The 16,529-nt window shown below is 41.3% G+C and overlaps 1 protein-coding gene across 1 annotated transcript in view; it reads right to left on the bottom strand.

The window, feature by feature from the left end:
* LOC122789746 (ras-like protein family member 11A-like) overlaps nucleotides 1-16,529 on the bottom strand; it is a 550,204-nt gene that overhangs the window by 32,376 nt on the left and 501,299 nt on the right. Inside the window, exon 3 of the mRNA XM_044057181.1 lies at nucleotides 13,483-13,565. Coding sequence (XP_043913116.1) covers nucleotides 13,483-13,565 — 83 coding nt within the window. The remainder of the gene's footprint in view (nucleotides 1-13,482; nucleotides 13,566-16,529) is intronic.

The raw sequence follows: 16,529 nt of genomic DNA, 5'->3' as shown, positions 1-16,529 counted from the left end.
TATTAATTTACCAAAAGGAAAGGTCTTGGACTTGCTACCTGAGATGATAGGTCTATAAGGGGGTCTATTATATTTTTGTGTATTTTCAGTATCCCTACTATGGTGGCTAACACAGGGAATTAAACACGTAAAAATCTATACATATTCATATCAATCATGTTATCTAAAATAAATTTTTCCAAATATAAATTTAAGCGTTTGTATCCAATGTTAACCTCATTTAAAGAAGACACAGTATACTTATCATCGTGTAACATTTCAAATATTTTATTGTTATAGTCCTGGGTGTCTACTAGGACCACTCCATCACCTTTGTTGGGTTTCATTACCCGAATATTGGTCTCATAACATATTTGTTTTAATAAGTTATTTTCCTCTTTCCCTAAGTTGTACTTGACCCTACCTTTCATATATAAATGTGTTTTGTAGGGCACAGATCAATGTACGTTGTGGTCAAAATACCTACCCATGCCGTGTATTGATTAGCAAGTGTGCCTCCCCCACCCCACCCTGTCCACTATGTACCATACCTGAGCTACTTTTGCAAGGTGTGTACATTCAAACAAATCTGTATGTGACACCTAACAAGGAACATAATCTACATCACATGGTCCCACCAGCCTTACATGACTGGCATACTAATGCCTGCACATGTACCACATTTTAGCACAGACAGGCTATGTGAATTACTTGCCTGCCAGGGTCTCACCAGTAAATACCATCCCAGTCTTGGCTAATTTGTATCCCTGTTCAGATGAGGTTCACTCATTCTTTAACTGATATGGGCTCCATTTTGAATTCCTGTTGCTATGGCTCCCTCCTGTCAAATCATGCTATAAGGAGCAGAAGGGTCCAGGCAACAAAGCTCTAATGATCACAGGTGCATGCAAAACCATGCATGAGAAAGTCACTGCCTTAGGAGGGGGCTATATACATTGAAGCTGTAAGGATCACAATGGCATGCAAACCCCTACACTATAAAAAAAATCACTGTTCTTAGAGGGCAACAAATAAAATTGCTGTATGCAGACAATGTGGCATTACAGGCAGGCTCTGAGCAAGAAATTCAGTAAAGGACAGGGGAATGGAATGCAAAATTGAAGGCACATGGGATGAAACTGATAACAGATAAGACAGTTATAATGGTAGCAAATGGGGGTATCAGAAAAAGTTAAAAATTGAGATAGAAGGGTAACAGTGGAACAAGTTAACAGCTTCAAGTATTTGAGAGGGGGTGGCTGAGGAGAAGGAAAGTCTGAATGAGGAGATCAAAGCTAGAATTAGAGGGGCTGCAGCCAACTGGCACAGAGCATCAGTTGTAGTATGTGACAGGAGAATGCCAAAGAAAATGAAAAGTAAGTTGTACTAAACAGTGGTGGGACTAATACTACTGCATGGAACAGAAACCTGGGCAGAAAAGGCAGAGCAGCTGAGGAAGCTAAAGGTAATAGAAATGAAATGCCTAAGATGGGTGGTAGGATGCACAATGTGGTACAGATGAAGAAATGAGGTCTTAACAGCAGAAGCCAAAGTAGTTCCAATTGAAGAAAAGGTCAAAAACAGATTACAGTGGTTCAGGCACATGTGCAGAAAAGCAGAAGACAATCTGGTAAAGAAGATTTGGAACAGACAGGGAGAAGGTAAGAGGAAACAAAGTAATCCAGAAAAGGAGGTGGATAGATTTTGTGAGAGAAGACCTGCAACATGCAGGCATGAGTGTTGAAGAAAGCAGGAGAATGGCACTGAATAGAGAGAGATGGCAACAGTTGACATGACAGTAAGGGCTAATCACAACATAACACTAATGATCACAGAGGCATTCAAATCCCTGCACCGTAACAAAGTCACTGTTCTGGGAGGGGGCTATACACAACATCACTGTAAGGATCACAGAGGCATGCAAACCCCTTAACCATAATGAAATGACTGTCCTAGGATGGGGCTATGCACAACCTATCTGTAAGGATGATAGGGGTCATTTAAACCCCTGCACCTTGACAAAGTCACTGCCCTGGGAGGGGACTATACACAGCATAGCTGCACAGGTCACAGGGGTCTGTAAATCTCTGCACCACTTCAAAGTCAGTGACCTAGGAGAGGGCTATACACAACATATCTGCGAGGATCACAGGGCATACAACCCCCTGTGCCAAAACAAAGTCACTGCCTTATCTGGGGGCTATACACAACATAGCTATGAAGATCAAAGGAGCATGCAAACCAATGCACCATGACAAAGTCATTTTCAGAGGAGGGGAAAATTTATTTACATTTTGATTACTGTGGAAGAGCACTGACCATAGCTTTACCAATTGCAGGCTCGTTCTAGGTTACATTAAAAGCAGTGACATCAGGACATTTCAAGAAAACATTCACATGTAAAGAAATGGAACAAGCAATGTGCACACAGTATTACATATGCAAAGTCAGACAAGAAATAGCAACAGTTTAAGGTAGCAACTGTGTAGAAGGCGAGGTGTTGTAGTTGTTCCACAGGGTTAAAGTAGGATGTTAAGGGATTGTCTTTTTTGCCTTTGATTACACTTTTATGACTCAAAGCCAAGGAAATAAACATAAACAGGTGGAGTTTTAAAGATTACAGAGTACAACTGTGGAACAAATGATGTAGTTTGAAAGGTGCTACCATAGTTGAAGGGTAAGCTGACTGTGTTATATCTCCTGAATGTTGACATTTGCAATTACGTTGCTCTATTGGATACTGTTAGAGTTCAGAGCTAAACTTATAAACTTATAGTAGCCTTAACAGTTGGATGGTGAGAGAGAGACTGTTACAGTGTAGGGGCATGTACAGAAAAGCTGTTGTCTGAACAATGAAGTTTTGTAGCTTTGGAGTGTAGGACTCTATTGTAGGTAGGGGTGACTTATTGTAAAAGAAACTGAGGTGTCTTAAAGGAGTAATTTGAAAGTGGGCAACCCAGAATAAGGGTGGCTCTGGCTTTTACAGGGAGCCAGTTTGCCTTTTGTAATATGTGGTAGTGTGTTTCTTGGTGGAGGAAATTGGTGATAAAACAGCACATCTTATTTGGTAATGTTTGAAGAAATTGTGTTTTTGCATGACGTGGTGAAGAGAGGCAGGCCATACCCTAGCTGTGTAAGTAAGACACCTTTGCCTATGGCAGCTATAGCAGATGTTGAAAGAAATAGTGAAGAATGTTATGGATCATGAATAAGAGAATTGATTTTGGATCTCAGTTTTTGAATGTGTTTCTGAAAGTTGAGGGACTGGTCAAGCCAACTATCCAATTATATAAAAGTGAGGACAGTTCCAATGAACTTGTTGTCAAGGTCAAAAATCGTAAAAGAGGTTGGAGTTTTTTAAAAATCTTTTCCTGATAGAAAACAGCATAGATTTGTTTTTTTGGGCTTAAGAAGAACCCTATTGGTGATGAGCCATTTGTTTAGTTCAAGAATGTCTTCATGCAGTTGCCTTTGGATGATGTGGTGTGCAGTGGAGCTGCAGACCGCCATGACATTTGTATATAAGAGAAGTTGAAGTGTGGTAAGTCGAGGGATAGTTTACTTACAAAGAAGGAGAATAGCAGTATAGCAAGAACTGAGCCCTAGGGATCATCTGATCGACAGTAGTGGGTGCCTGAAAGGGAGGAGATGATCTTTACATCAAAGGGCCTATTACACACTACTGAGTGGATTTTGCACTTAAACCGATATCTCAGAGATGAGTGAGTAAAACTTCTTAGTCGGCTATATCAAAGGATTTAGTTATATTAATGAAAATGGCAATAGTGAGGCTTCCTTATCTATATTGGTAATTACATCAACTATAATGATCCAAGTGCTGTCAAGGTGCTTTTTCCTACCAGAAGTCATGTTCTGTTTTAGAGAGCAGGTGGTATTTTTGCAGGTAGGTAGTAAGCTGTGTACATACCAGTCTTTCTAGAATTTTGCCTAAAGTATTAAGTATTGAGATGAGCCTACAATATCTGGTTAATGTGGGTTTGTACTGTTTGAGTACATGTCTAACAAAGGCTGATTTCCATATTGTGGACATGATGTTAGTCATAATGTCTCAGGCGTGTTGGGGTCGGTGACTATGAATTCCCTGCAATGCTGTAAAAACCAAGGACACAAATTGTCTGGGTCAACAAAAGAGTCAAGTGGGATTTGCTCGGGCAAGGGTTCAATTTGTAACCATTTGAAATGTTGGGGCCTGCTAGACCGTGTCCTTAAACATGGACACTGAATGACCGGAAGATTGGACTTACATATACCAAGTTTGAGATACCATTTCTTGGAATATTCCCATTTCTCCAAGGTATGGCAATCTTGCAGTTGGTATATATAAGTTCAGGGGGTGTGGAGGGTGCAGGGGGGGAGGGGCAAAAAGAAGTTTTAAGGAGAATAGTGATTTTGAGATTCTTCTCCAGGTTTTTGGTCTTTTTTTGACTTTTCTACACTTGGCATTTTTAGTGCCAACATTTCTATATGGAGCTGTGCAATTTGCTTGGCTGTAATTTTTATGAAGTAGGAATGTATTCAGGGGGATTGGAGTTATTGTGCTAGCTAGACAGGGACAGTGGTGGGTGGAAAGTGGGTTGGAAAATTCTTGTAAAACGTCAGAGGGTGAACGGTTGCCATTTTGGCATTGAATCAGTCCTTGTCTCCTTTCTCTCCCAGAGATATTATTCATCTCCTGCCAGAACTAATTGGATGAACAAAGCACAAGGTGACCAACAGTCCCAGTTTTTACAGGACAGTCCCAGTTTGGAAGTCTCTGTCCTGGAATCCTGAACATTGTCTTTGGGACACAGAAATGTCCCAGTTTAGACTGGTCAGTCTGAATGGTGACCTGGCTTCCAGGGCAGCCAGTCCCACTGCTCTCCCACCCTGAGCAGCTCTGGGGACTATTGATTTTTTGGGGATGTCATTGGGTATGGGGTAAGGTTGGATGCCTTCACCCTGGCAGGAGCCTTCCATGCTTTGCCACCAACATCAGTCAGTCCCTCTAGGACTTCTGTCATGGGGTGCTCTGCGTGACCCGCCTCACTTAGGCAAGAGCTTTCCAGACCTTACACCCATCTGCCTGGTGCACACTTACTGACTTCTGTCAGGGCCGACCCCTACAGGCCTCCCCTTTGACCTGGCCAAGAGACCTCCCCAGCAGCTGCCTCCCACGTCAGGGGACTCCACCACCTCATTGTCTCCTGCAGGCTGCCAAATCATGCCGGATTGCTCATGCCCTCAGACCGTCTCAGGGCAGCTTTCTTCTGATCCCATCTGCCCCCTCCAGCACTCTCCTCGGCCGCTGAGGGGTAGATCCGCTCTCAAGAAGGCTTCAGAGTCCCCCTGCTTTCCCATCCAGAGCAGCTCTGGGGACTTTGAGATCTTTCAAGGATGACATCAGTTATGTGGTGAAGTTGGATGCCTTCACCCCGGCAGGAGCTCTGCAGGCCCCTCCACCATCCGCCTTGGTGCTTTCTCAAGGACTTCCATCATGGGGAGCTCTGCCTGATCCCTTTCACCCAGGCAGGAGCTCTCCAGGCCCTGTTGATGTCCATCAGTTGCTCCCTTAAGGACTTCCATTGTGGGGAGCTCTGCATGACTCCCCTCACCCAGACCTGCCACTATCTGCCTCTCTACCCCTTCCAGACTTCCTTCCGTGAGGGGGCATGGTCCATACCCCCTCACCTAGGCAGGTGCTGTCCTGTCCCAGTCACTTTCCACCTTTCTCTCCCTTCCAGACTTCCATCGGGATGGACCCCCTCCTGGCTTAAAATTCTACAAAGGAGAGAGAGCTCTTTTCCAGGGTTACATATCTCCTGACTGCTGCCAAATCATGCAGTGTTGCATGTGCTCTTGGAATCTCTCAGGAGATCTTCCCCACCTCATGGAACACTTCTGGGCTGCGAAGCCTCATACAGTCCCTCATCCAGACTTCTGTGACACTGTTCTCTCCTTTGCCTTACACCCAGGCTTTCAAACTCACAGAAAAGATAGTCCTGGATCCCTCCATCTCTGTGCATTTTGCAGCACACCTCAGTATCTCTCCCCCATGGTGCCAGGCACCGACAAATGTGCATCACTTTGATCCTCCTGGCATGTGGCCTCTTGCGTCCTGGGTGGTGCCGTTCACAGAGTGGCATCCCCACAGTACCGGATGAAGGTTGGGGGGGCAACCTGCCAGCCCCAGTGCAAGATGAAATGGTGGTCCTATCTCCACTCCCATGGGGCGGGGGGGGGAGCTGGACAATGGGATTACAGACCTGGCTTCTTGGGGCAACCCTCAAGTGTCCCAGTTTAGGTCCTGTAACAAAATGGTCACCTTGATCTGGTAGCATTAATTTGCAGTGCAAGAAGTCTGGATAGAAAGACATGGGTCTGCAAATGGTTAAGCAGGAGGTGAGGGTAAACATTAATAGTATCACAGAAGCAGGAAAACAATTGATAAGAATGGTTTGGGCATGGTGTTTCTTGTATATAGATTGCTCAGTAAGGACACAGAAAGAAGAAATGGAAGTGGAGTAGCAATCTGTATGAGGGAAGGCATCAGATGTGATGTTAATATGAAGTCATGGAAGAGGAAGAACATCAAACCAATGACAGAGTTGGGAAGTGGACATGGTCAGCACCTAGGTTACATGCCGTGGTAGTTAATGTCAAGGGAATTGGTGCATAAACTTAATCCATCATCTCCCCACCATGTTACGTGAGAAGGGAGAAAGATTGGATTAAAGAATAAAGGAGTGCAGTGGAATGACAAAGATAATGCTCAGGCATCTAAATCTGTTGGGAGCAGACTGGGAGATTCCAAATTCCATGACAGAGTAGGAGTGGAAATGGGAGCTGACTGAAATGTTGGACAATAAATGCTTCAACCAATTAGTGCAGGACTGTATCAGGAAGTATGGAATTCTAAATGCTGTCCAAACCAAGCCAGAGGGATGAGATGATGGCAACCCTAGCTAACATTGATCACACCACTGTGCAATTTAGAGTTGGAAAGGGTAAAAATACAAAAATGATTATGTGGGATGTTAGGAAAGTCAGTTATGCTGAGCTGGGGGAAGGAGTAACTAAGCTTTAAGAGTAGGTCAGGGATATGCAGTAAGCAGAGCCACTAGCAAGTGAGTAAGACAGAGCTGAAAAAGGCATTGTATTACACAGAGATGTGAGGCTAGAAATTAGAACAGCATACAAGGCCAAGAAGGGATAGAAAAGACAAGTTAGGGAGGTGGAAGTAGCTAGACCACAAGGAGGCCAACCAGAAGGGCAATAAAGGTGGTGAGGGCAACAAAGTTGAAAGGAACTTGGTAGAAGGGATCTGGATGCAGAATGAATGTATGGAGAGGAAGATCTTACCAAGGAGAACAAAGATGGGAGGGAGATCATTGAAGACTAGGAATCAAACAAAGGTACTGAATGAATGCATTGCTTGAATTTTCACAAAGAAAAGTAGGTGGAGGGTGTTACATTGGGATTGGGTGCAGAATGGGAAGAAGAGAACACACACTAGGATAGAGGTAAAGGAGTTTCACAGAGAACTGCCTGCACTTAACATTTTATATCCCCCTGTCTTAACAAGCACCCAATGGTTTATGTCCCTTAATCCTCAGATCTTTAGCAAGTATGCTGAAGCCCCTCTAACAAAGACCTTCAACAGATCACTGTCCCATGCAGAAGTACCTTAGAACTGGAGGACAAGAAATACAATACCTTTATATGAGTGAGGAAACAGTATTTAAATGGGGAGCTATAAGCCTGTTTGCCTAACAGCAGTGGCAGGGAAAGTCAGGGAGATAATCCCTAAGGGAAGGTTTGTAACATTCCGTAATGGCAGCTCTTCAAAGATAACAACCAAAATGGGTTCCAGAACAGAATGAGTCGTTAGTAAAACAAGATCCTGTTTCATGACTGGGTTACAGATGAATCTGAGAGGGCCTACTAGCAGACATGGTCTTCCTAGAAATCATCAATACCTTAGACTCAGTCCCATACAGACTACTTATAGAAAAACTGGAGACATTTCTCTAACACAAAGTATGGCAGAAAGGGGGAAGCACAGATAGCAGACCATAGAGAATAACTGTACAGAGTTGATTACTGACCCATGGAAGGGACTTGAAACAAGAGTGGTGAGGAGATCCTCAGAGGCATACAAAACAGCATGAAACAGGTAGAGGAAGAGTGTCAGGAAGTTAAGAACAGGGGAGATGTAGAATTTTAAGTTTTCACAGACATGATCTATCACATAGAGGGATAGAGCCCTGACGACAGCCCAGTAGGCCAGGGTTCAGTTAACAATCCAGGTACCGGAGAAGTCAGCCAGGGAAGGATAGGAATAAAGAGGCATTAACACCAATTTTTAACTAAGTAAGACCAGTGGATACACTGTCACTTTTCAGGGATGACCCTGGGAGCAATGTCTGGTTAAATAACTTGCTCAAGGTTACACAGCAGGCAAATGAGAGCTGAGGAAATCAAACCCTGCATAAGGGAACTACAGCTCACATGCTTAGCCCTTTGCATCAAAGGCAATGCTTGCTCCCTTCTCACAGTAGAATGCTTGGGGCATGCTACAGGATGCATTTTTGGGTCTGTATTAGATTATTGAAATCTTCTTTCATCGATGGCTTATTCATCGACCCCTATCCATCAAAATGAACTTCAGCAAACATTGAATTTTTTTCCAGGGTAAGTAACCAAATGGCCAGCAGCACAACTCTGTCCTTTTCCCCACTGTAGTGTGATGTTGGAGTTGGTATATATAGTTAAGGGGGATGTGGGGGACACAGCCCCCCACTTGGGTGGGTTTGATTTAGTGCGATTTGTGTTTCGGTGTCAGTGGGGTACTAGCCAATTGTTTACTTACCCTGTAAAAAACTTTGATGTTTGCTAAAGTTAGTTTCAATGTATAGGGGTCGAAGAAAGAAGATTTTGATGATCTAATATAGACCAGTGCATTTCCTGCGACTGCCTCATTTGTGGAAACCAAAGACCTAGCACAGAGCCATCCTTTCAAAGGGAAGGTGGATTTCCGAAGGGGTTTCAGCCCTTGTGGAAGGGAGTGATGATGCTACCTCATCTATGGAAGTTACACTGCATGTAGGAATTATGTTAGGCTACATAAAATCCCCTAATGGCTGCTTGAGGGACAACTACACTGCACTCATCTCTTGCCTCACTGGAAATGAATGGGCAAGAATCAAGGCAGCTGGAAAGACCTTTGGAATGTGTGGAATCCCAAAAAAGAATGTTAAATGCACTTAAGAAGTAGATGAGACAGGCATATTTATTATTTCTGCCATCAGCCTAATGTAATGTAATATAGTGTAACGCATTCTGACAGCAAGTCATTTTGATGACTGGAATGGATTTATGATGATTAATGTGCAGTGAAGTGACTTGCACTCCTGACCCATCTGAAATACTTTCTTTGGTAAGGGCTGCTTATCTAACAATTAAAGACTTTCTCCGACATAGCTGAAAAGAATAGCATAAAATTATTATAATGGTGGTGTTTGCTTAGCTTTGTGATCATTTAAAAGAGCTATCCTGAATACACTGACTTCTCCTGTCCATTCAAGTTCAGTGACCAGTCTGCTTAAAAAATAGTGGCTTATTTTATGCAGAATATGAGAATGCAGCAGTGAGAACACAGCTCATTAACATTCATGTGTCATTAAAAGCCATGTTTACTATGTTCCCTGAACAGTAGTTGCTGATTTTTTATCCTCTGGATATAAGAACATGCCAGGTCATTTTAAACTACAGACGAAACAATGACAGTACAGGATACCACTATCTCATAAATGTCCAAGAATTCAGGCTGCTCTAATATTATTAGACTTATCACTGAAATTTCCCATAGAAAGACAGTACTCATTTGGAGAGATTGTAGCAGCATCAGCACCTCAGCACAAGCATATTTAAATAACCTCCATTACAGCTTACCTCATACAAATTACAGAAGGAGGCAATTCTGGACAGATTTCATTGTGCCAAAGAGAACACATCACAAAAATAAAGACTGAAGCAATCTAGATCTCCTAAATTTTAAATATACCTTGATATAGGAATGTGGGGCTTTTCTGACACAGCATTAAAAAGCTCTAAAGAACTAGAGAAATTTAACCTGGAAAAGATGTATATCAGTGGATGCTTAAAAAATTATAGACCATATAAACCTCAGATCAATGTTGAGAAGCATGTCCTTTTTTAATATTAAGGCATTTCCATTCCATCTAAGTTTCTGGAATGCACTAGAGACCAAAATATGCTGGTCAAAAGAATCAAAGAGCTTCTGAATATCAGGTTGTTTGAAACAACTAAACTGATGCAACATTGTGAGAGACTGACTCCCAGTAAATTCTAGTAAGGTTCTTTTTTCATTGTACAATGTTGTCTTGCCCATTTACAGCTTAGACACTGGGGGTGTATGAAAAGTGATATGGCAGCGAGGCAGTCTTGTGAAGGTTAAGCACAGTGGTGCTGCAGTTAGTGTTGTCGCCTCACAGTAAGAGGTTCTTTGTTTGGATTCTCTGCTGGGTGCCTTCTGCATGGAGTCTGTATGTCCTCCCTGCATTCACGTGGGTTTCCTTCAGGTGCTCCGGTTTCCTCCCACATTCCAAAGACATGCATAAGGAGCATTTCTCCCAGGGCCTCCGCTGAAAATGGGCTCTGCCCAGTCGGACTTTCCCAGTAAACAAATGTTAAATAATAAAAATTATGAACATTTGACCAAGTCACATGTTTACTGAGTAAAGAAGCTCCTTTCTTTTAGTCGCAGTGCCATAATTATAAAACGGGTACAACAGGAACTGCCTCTGAGTGAGGAGGAACATTGCTTGATGAAAAAAAATGAGTCAATATTTTTATTATTTCCAGTTGTTTCTTTAAATATGGCATTTGAACAACTGCATCACAGCAGTTACTAATACTATCTCACACAGTTTGGTCCTTAATTTCAAGTCTCAGCTGTGGCACCTCTGTGCAGAGTCTGCATATTCTTCCTCTGTCCTAACTGTATGAGAGTCTATTGAATGCTATACTTTCCTCCCACATCCCAGAGATTCCATTCCTCCAAACTGTGTGTAGGCATGAATGATTTGTGTGTGCGTGTGTGTCTGATGGGTTGGTGCTCCATTCAGTAATTGTCCATTTGTTTTGTGATAAATGAGTACTGGGACAGATTCCACCTCCCATGGAACCTTGGATTGAAATAAGCAGGTAATAGCAGAATGAAGAAATGAACAAATGAATCTGAACAACAGGTTATGGCAAACCTGTCCTTGAGCCCCTCTAATATTTTTTTCACATCTATAAAGATAGCTATATTGTTGTCTTGCTGCTTTAAGACACATCTCAAGACCTAAACATCCCATGGTATTACATCTCCCATAGAAAACTCTGTTTTAGCAAGGGTAATTGTAGGAGTTATGGAGGTGGAACCCAAGGATTACCTTGCATTCAAAGGATTCTTGAATTTTTTGCAGACTACTTACAAGGAACCAAATGAATTACTTTTGTCTTGTTCCTCTTTGCCCTTCTTGTAGCATTTGACAGAGTGGACATGGACCATGAGATTCTACTCAGCTTTCTGCTGTCAGCTCAGTACAGCCTTCATTTGCTTTAGATGATACTTCAATGATTACTTCCAAGTTACCTCCTCAGCTTGCTTGCCATATTAGTTGAGATACCAGAAAGGTCAGCATTACCTATACTTCTGTAAATCATGTTAATGTTGTTTCCTGGGAGATTGTAAAACAATGTTCGACTGGTATGGCTTTCTGAGACCCTAAGCAGCATGTCTGTACACTAGCAGAAACTTAGTCCCTCCCATTCAGGTCAAACTGCTGGTATTACTATCTACACTCCAAAGATTCTTTGTTCCTTTAATATCTCCATAGCTATTTCCAGGAAACTGTTTGCCAGTTCCTGATGAATAAGCATGAAATCAGCATGTGATCCAAGATGCTCAGCTGATCTTTAAGGGACAAGAATTTGCAGTTGGTAAAGCTGCCTTCTTTTCTTTTCAGAAACATTTCCCAAGGTAAGCATCCAGTTCCACTGTATGATCTGCTTGGTTTACTATCAAAACTTGGCAACTGCATCATTCGACCGTCATGTGGTCGGCCTGCAGTTTCTAAGTCAGCAGAATGTTGACTGAAAAATCGATTGACTACATTACAACAAACGGGTAGTGTAGGTCAATAATTTGGGTTCGACATTGTGCAGGGAGATCGTGCTTCAATGAGAAACAGGGAATTAGCCCGTTTCCTCACTGTAGTGCGATCTTGGAGTTGGTACATTTAATGTGTAGGGGGTGTAACCCTCCCCCTGCAAAATAGTAGAATTAACATACCGTTGACTGTAGAGTTCAGCAGTACGTTAATGTGCATAGCAGGAGGTGAGTGATGTCACCTCCTGCTATGTCGAATACATCGAGCCACGGTGGTCGATATATTAATTTTTGCTATGGTTTACGGAATTTCGAATTCAGCATTTCACGTCGACATTTTAAATGATCAACCGAAACTGATTTGAAATTTCAATAGTAAACCAATTGCTTGAAGTGGTATATAGCTTTCCATCCTGTAGACTGCATTAATGAAACACATCAGCTGCCAGAGGTAAAAATGCTGACTACAACTTGTACAGAATAGCACCTATGATATTAACCAGAACTGCTAAGTTTGGAAATAATACTACTGTATTATAATGGCTTTGTACTTACTGTGGGATCAGTTACATAACATTGCTGTTCAGCTACTTAGCCTTGTATGATCAGTGACCTAGCTACCAGAAATGTTTGTTTCACTCAAGCCACTTTATTTTTTGTCTTTATTTGGCCAAAAGAATCATTATTTTTCCACACTGAAACAATAATCTTGTGCTGTTAGCTGTCCTATTGTTTTGTTTTTTTGGAGGTGGGGTGCTTTTTCTTTGTGAAATTCCCTACATTACTGGATCACACTGGCTGCTAAACAATTGCGGGCATTAAAGAACCAGCTTAAATCTTATGTTCGTCATACATTTTTCAGGAATCCTGACCTTAATCCATCCAATTCATGTTTGTCCTTAATATATGGCACTTATGTTTTTTTTTTCTTTTCTATTTTTGTTTTGTTTTGCTTGTTTTATCTTTAATTTGGTTTTAATTTAATAAAATCCCCATATTATTAACTGACTTTATAAAGCAATGCACTTTAAATACTGCAATGTCATACCAAATAACATTTGAAATAAGCACAGTTGTATTGGTTGGGAACTGAACATTAAATGAAGACCAAAGTCTGAAAACAAATCAGGGCCAGGTGTTATCAAACCTATGTCATTTTGGCCATGTCAAGTAGTGAAACAAGCACAGCCAGCAATTATAAAACAGTCAAAAATAACAACTGCAGCAAAAGTACTGGCATCTGAAGTAATATGTTAAAGATGCCGGTGATATTTCAGTGTTGGTCTTAAAGAATACAGACTTTTGATTAAAGATAACATATTTACCTGGAGAGACACAAAAGGAGTGTCTTGAACTTGTAGTGAAATCTGTTCTCCATCCAAGTTGAATTTTCTTGAATACAAGGCTCCTGTTATAAAACACACATATTAGTACCTAATAAATATCAAAGATATTTAAATACATTTAAACAAAAGATTAATTCCACTATTCTTTATTCTTGGCCACGTCAGCACTCTAGGATAGTTTTCTTTTGAGCTAATGAGAAGATTTTCTACATATTTTATAGTCAGTAATACCAGTACCAGTAGAACCATACACAATTACTGTTTTATTCTTCTTGATGCTTATTAAATGCATTGTGATGCAAGACCTGTTCTTCTGTTAACTTTTTCTGTAGATTAAATTAATGTTTATAAAGACTCCTTGGTGTTTTCTAGTGTTTCCCCCTGACTTTGGAAGTCTTAAGTACAGCCCCTGTACATCACAAACCCTTACAGTCCATTAATAATGCCAGACAGTATACTTCCTTTCTGCTTTTTGTTCAGTAAATGCATCTGGATGCAAGACCTATTGCTCTGTTAGCTTTTTAAGTGGCTTGTAGTAATAAACCCTGGTGACTAGTGTCCCTCCCATATTTCATGCTGCTATTACCTTTCCAGTGATTAAAATGAAGAAATGTTTCACTTGTATCTAGCGCCCCTCCATTACATTGACTGCTTTTTAGTCTAGAGGGAGTTAGAAAGTATGGCAGCCCCCACCATCACATTCTCTTCCTAGCATCAGCACATATGCATATACACTCTTTGTTCATCGTATACTATCCTATCCAATTGGCACTCACAGCCATTCACCTACACACACACACACACACACACACACACACACACACACACACACACACACACAGACACACACACACACACACACACACACATACACCCTACTGTGATCACCCAGCCAAAGACACACACAGACACACACTCATGTGACACCAATCATGCTGCTACATACCCTCACACATGCAGTCACACACATAGGAGAATACTAGGCTAACAACCCTAAGGGGTCTTTTTAACCCTAGCCATGCTTCCCAGAAGTACTGGATAGCTTTTAGTACCTCAGGTTTACCTGGGGGTTTATATAACATGGGCAGCATCTTCAAGCTTCCTTCCTCTAACAGAGACACAGATGCTAGATGAGAGGTAAATTTATGATTCCCGTCCACTGATCCAATCTGTGCTTGAATAAGTTCAGGGAAGAACTCTGTAGAAGTATAGTAGTGTGTGCGTGTGTGTGTGTGTGTGTGTGTGTGTGTGTGTGTGTGTGTGTGTGTGTGTGTGTGTGTGTGTGTGACCGTGCATTTATTTAGATTTGTGAATGTGTTTGTAGAAATGAATGTGGGGATGCTTGTGCTAAGATAAGACATTGATTGTCAGCAATGATTACAGCAAAGGCAGCAGAAAAGGACCAAGCAATTCAGGGACATGCAAATTACATGATAATGAGGTCTTTCCTCACTGCAACTAATGTGTCTCTGAATCACTAGTTGCTGTAATTGTGCTAACAGATCCTCTTAGCCTTACCTCTCGTACCTGGGCCTGTCCTCAGAACAGCTTGTATCAAGCTTATAAATAGCTTTGTGAAAGTGAAGAATAGTGAATTTACCATCACAGTGGAAGACAAATATCATACCCGTTACTCTGTATGTACTTCCCAGAACTCTGGGCATATTGAATTTAAAATGTAAATCATTTCAGACTATAGTCCCAAGATCTTGCAGTTCAGATTTTACTGTGAAAATGGTTGGTGGTAAATTACATTGAATTATGCTATAGTTAAAGTGCGAGAGGTTGACTACAGCATAACTCACTGCATTTTACTTGCTTTGCAATTATGGGGTTAGTATATATAACTTCCAGGGATATGGGGACAAAGTCCTGCCATGTAAAAACTTTATTAAACCATTGTACAGAGTAGGTATTTTTTTAATAAGGTTTGCTTTTATTAGTGCTAGCAGCATATGCAGAGATGGGTGCAGATTAGTATAGTGTAGTGGCTGAGTTGCAGAGAGCGATGGCCATTATGTTTTAATAGCTGCTTTTTGGGATCTAAGTTTAGGTTGTGAAGTTTGCTGGAAATATAATTGTGCAGGTAATATGCAGAAGTTTATTTATTTATTGTGCTCAAGAGGTATTTCTGAATAGTTATGTATGATTACAAATTATTTACTTATTCATTTATTTGAAATTTGTTTACTGGGATATTTCAATTGGGCAGAGGCCCATTTTCAGTAGAGTCCCGGGGTGAAAAGCTCCAACAGATACAAGTAACAAAAGGCATAGGTTGTATATAGGCATAGGTTGTACCCAAAAATGCATACATAAAGGAGCATAAGTAGTACATAAAAATAGTAGAAAAAATGTTATACATATATAATCATGAATTTATATAGATGTGACTACATCAATACTTCTAGTATGCAAAAAACTGTACATGGTGTAGATTAGGAGTTTGGGTACAATGAAGTAATTAGGGTGGCAGTGAAAAAGATTGGACCGAGATCTTGACAGTGGCAGTAAGGTGAAATTTGTGATGAGTTTATAGGTGAAATAAGATAGACATATATCAAGCAGACAGAAAACATCTACAGAGGAAGATAGACAAGTAAGAGTAAAAACAATACAGCTGCATATCAGCCAGGAGTTAGACAAAAGGGAATAATAGTCAGCCAGGAGTTAAGCAAGAGCAGAGCCAAGAATTAAATAGCTGGGACTTCGGAAGTATTTTGAACTGTGAGTGGTTGGCAGTGTTTCAGATGTGCTGGGGGGCTGAGTTCCAAGTCATGGAGATTCAATTAGAGTAGAGAGCATCTCCAAAGTGATTGTTAGCTTTTGTGACCTGTAATAGAAGTTTGTCAGAAGATCTCAAGTGTCTTCTGTTAGATTCAGGCTGAAGTAGATTATGCAGCGCTGGACACTTGTCAGGCTGGTATATTATGCCATGGGCCATTGTAAGTTTGGTGAAAGTTAGGAAATTAGGTAACTCAAGCCAGTTTAGTTGGCATAAGGCAGTGCAGTGATAGGATCTATAT

The sequence above is a fragment of the Protopterus annectens genome, chromosome 15.part0 (genome assembly GCF_019279795.1).
Source record: "Protopterus annectens isolate FY-2018-M chromosome 15.part0, PAN1.0, whole genome shotgun sequence".
NCBI lineage: Eukaryota > Metazoa > Chordata > Ceratodontiformes > Protopteridae > Protopterus > Protopterus annectens.
Note: the sequence above shows the minus strand (reverse complement) of the source record. Positions and strands in the feature narration are given on the sequence as shown.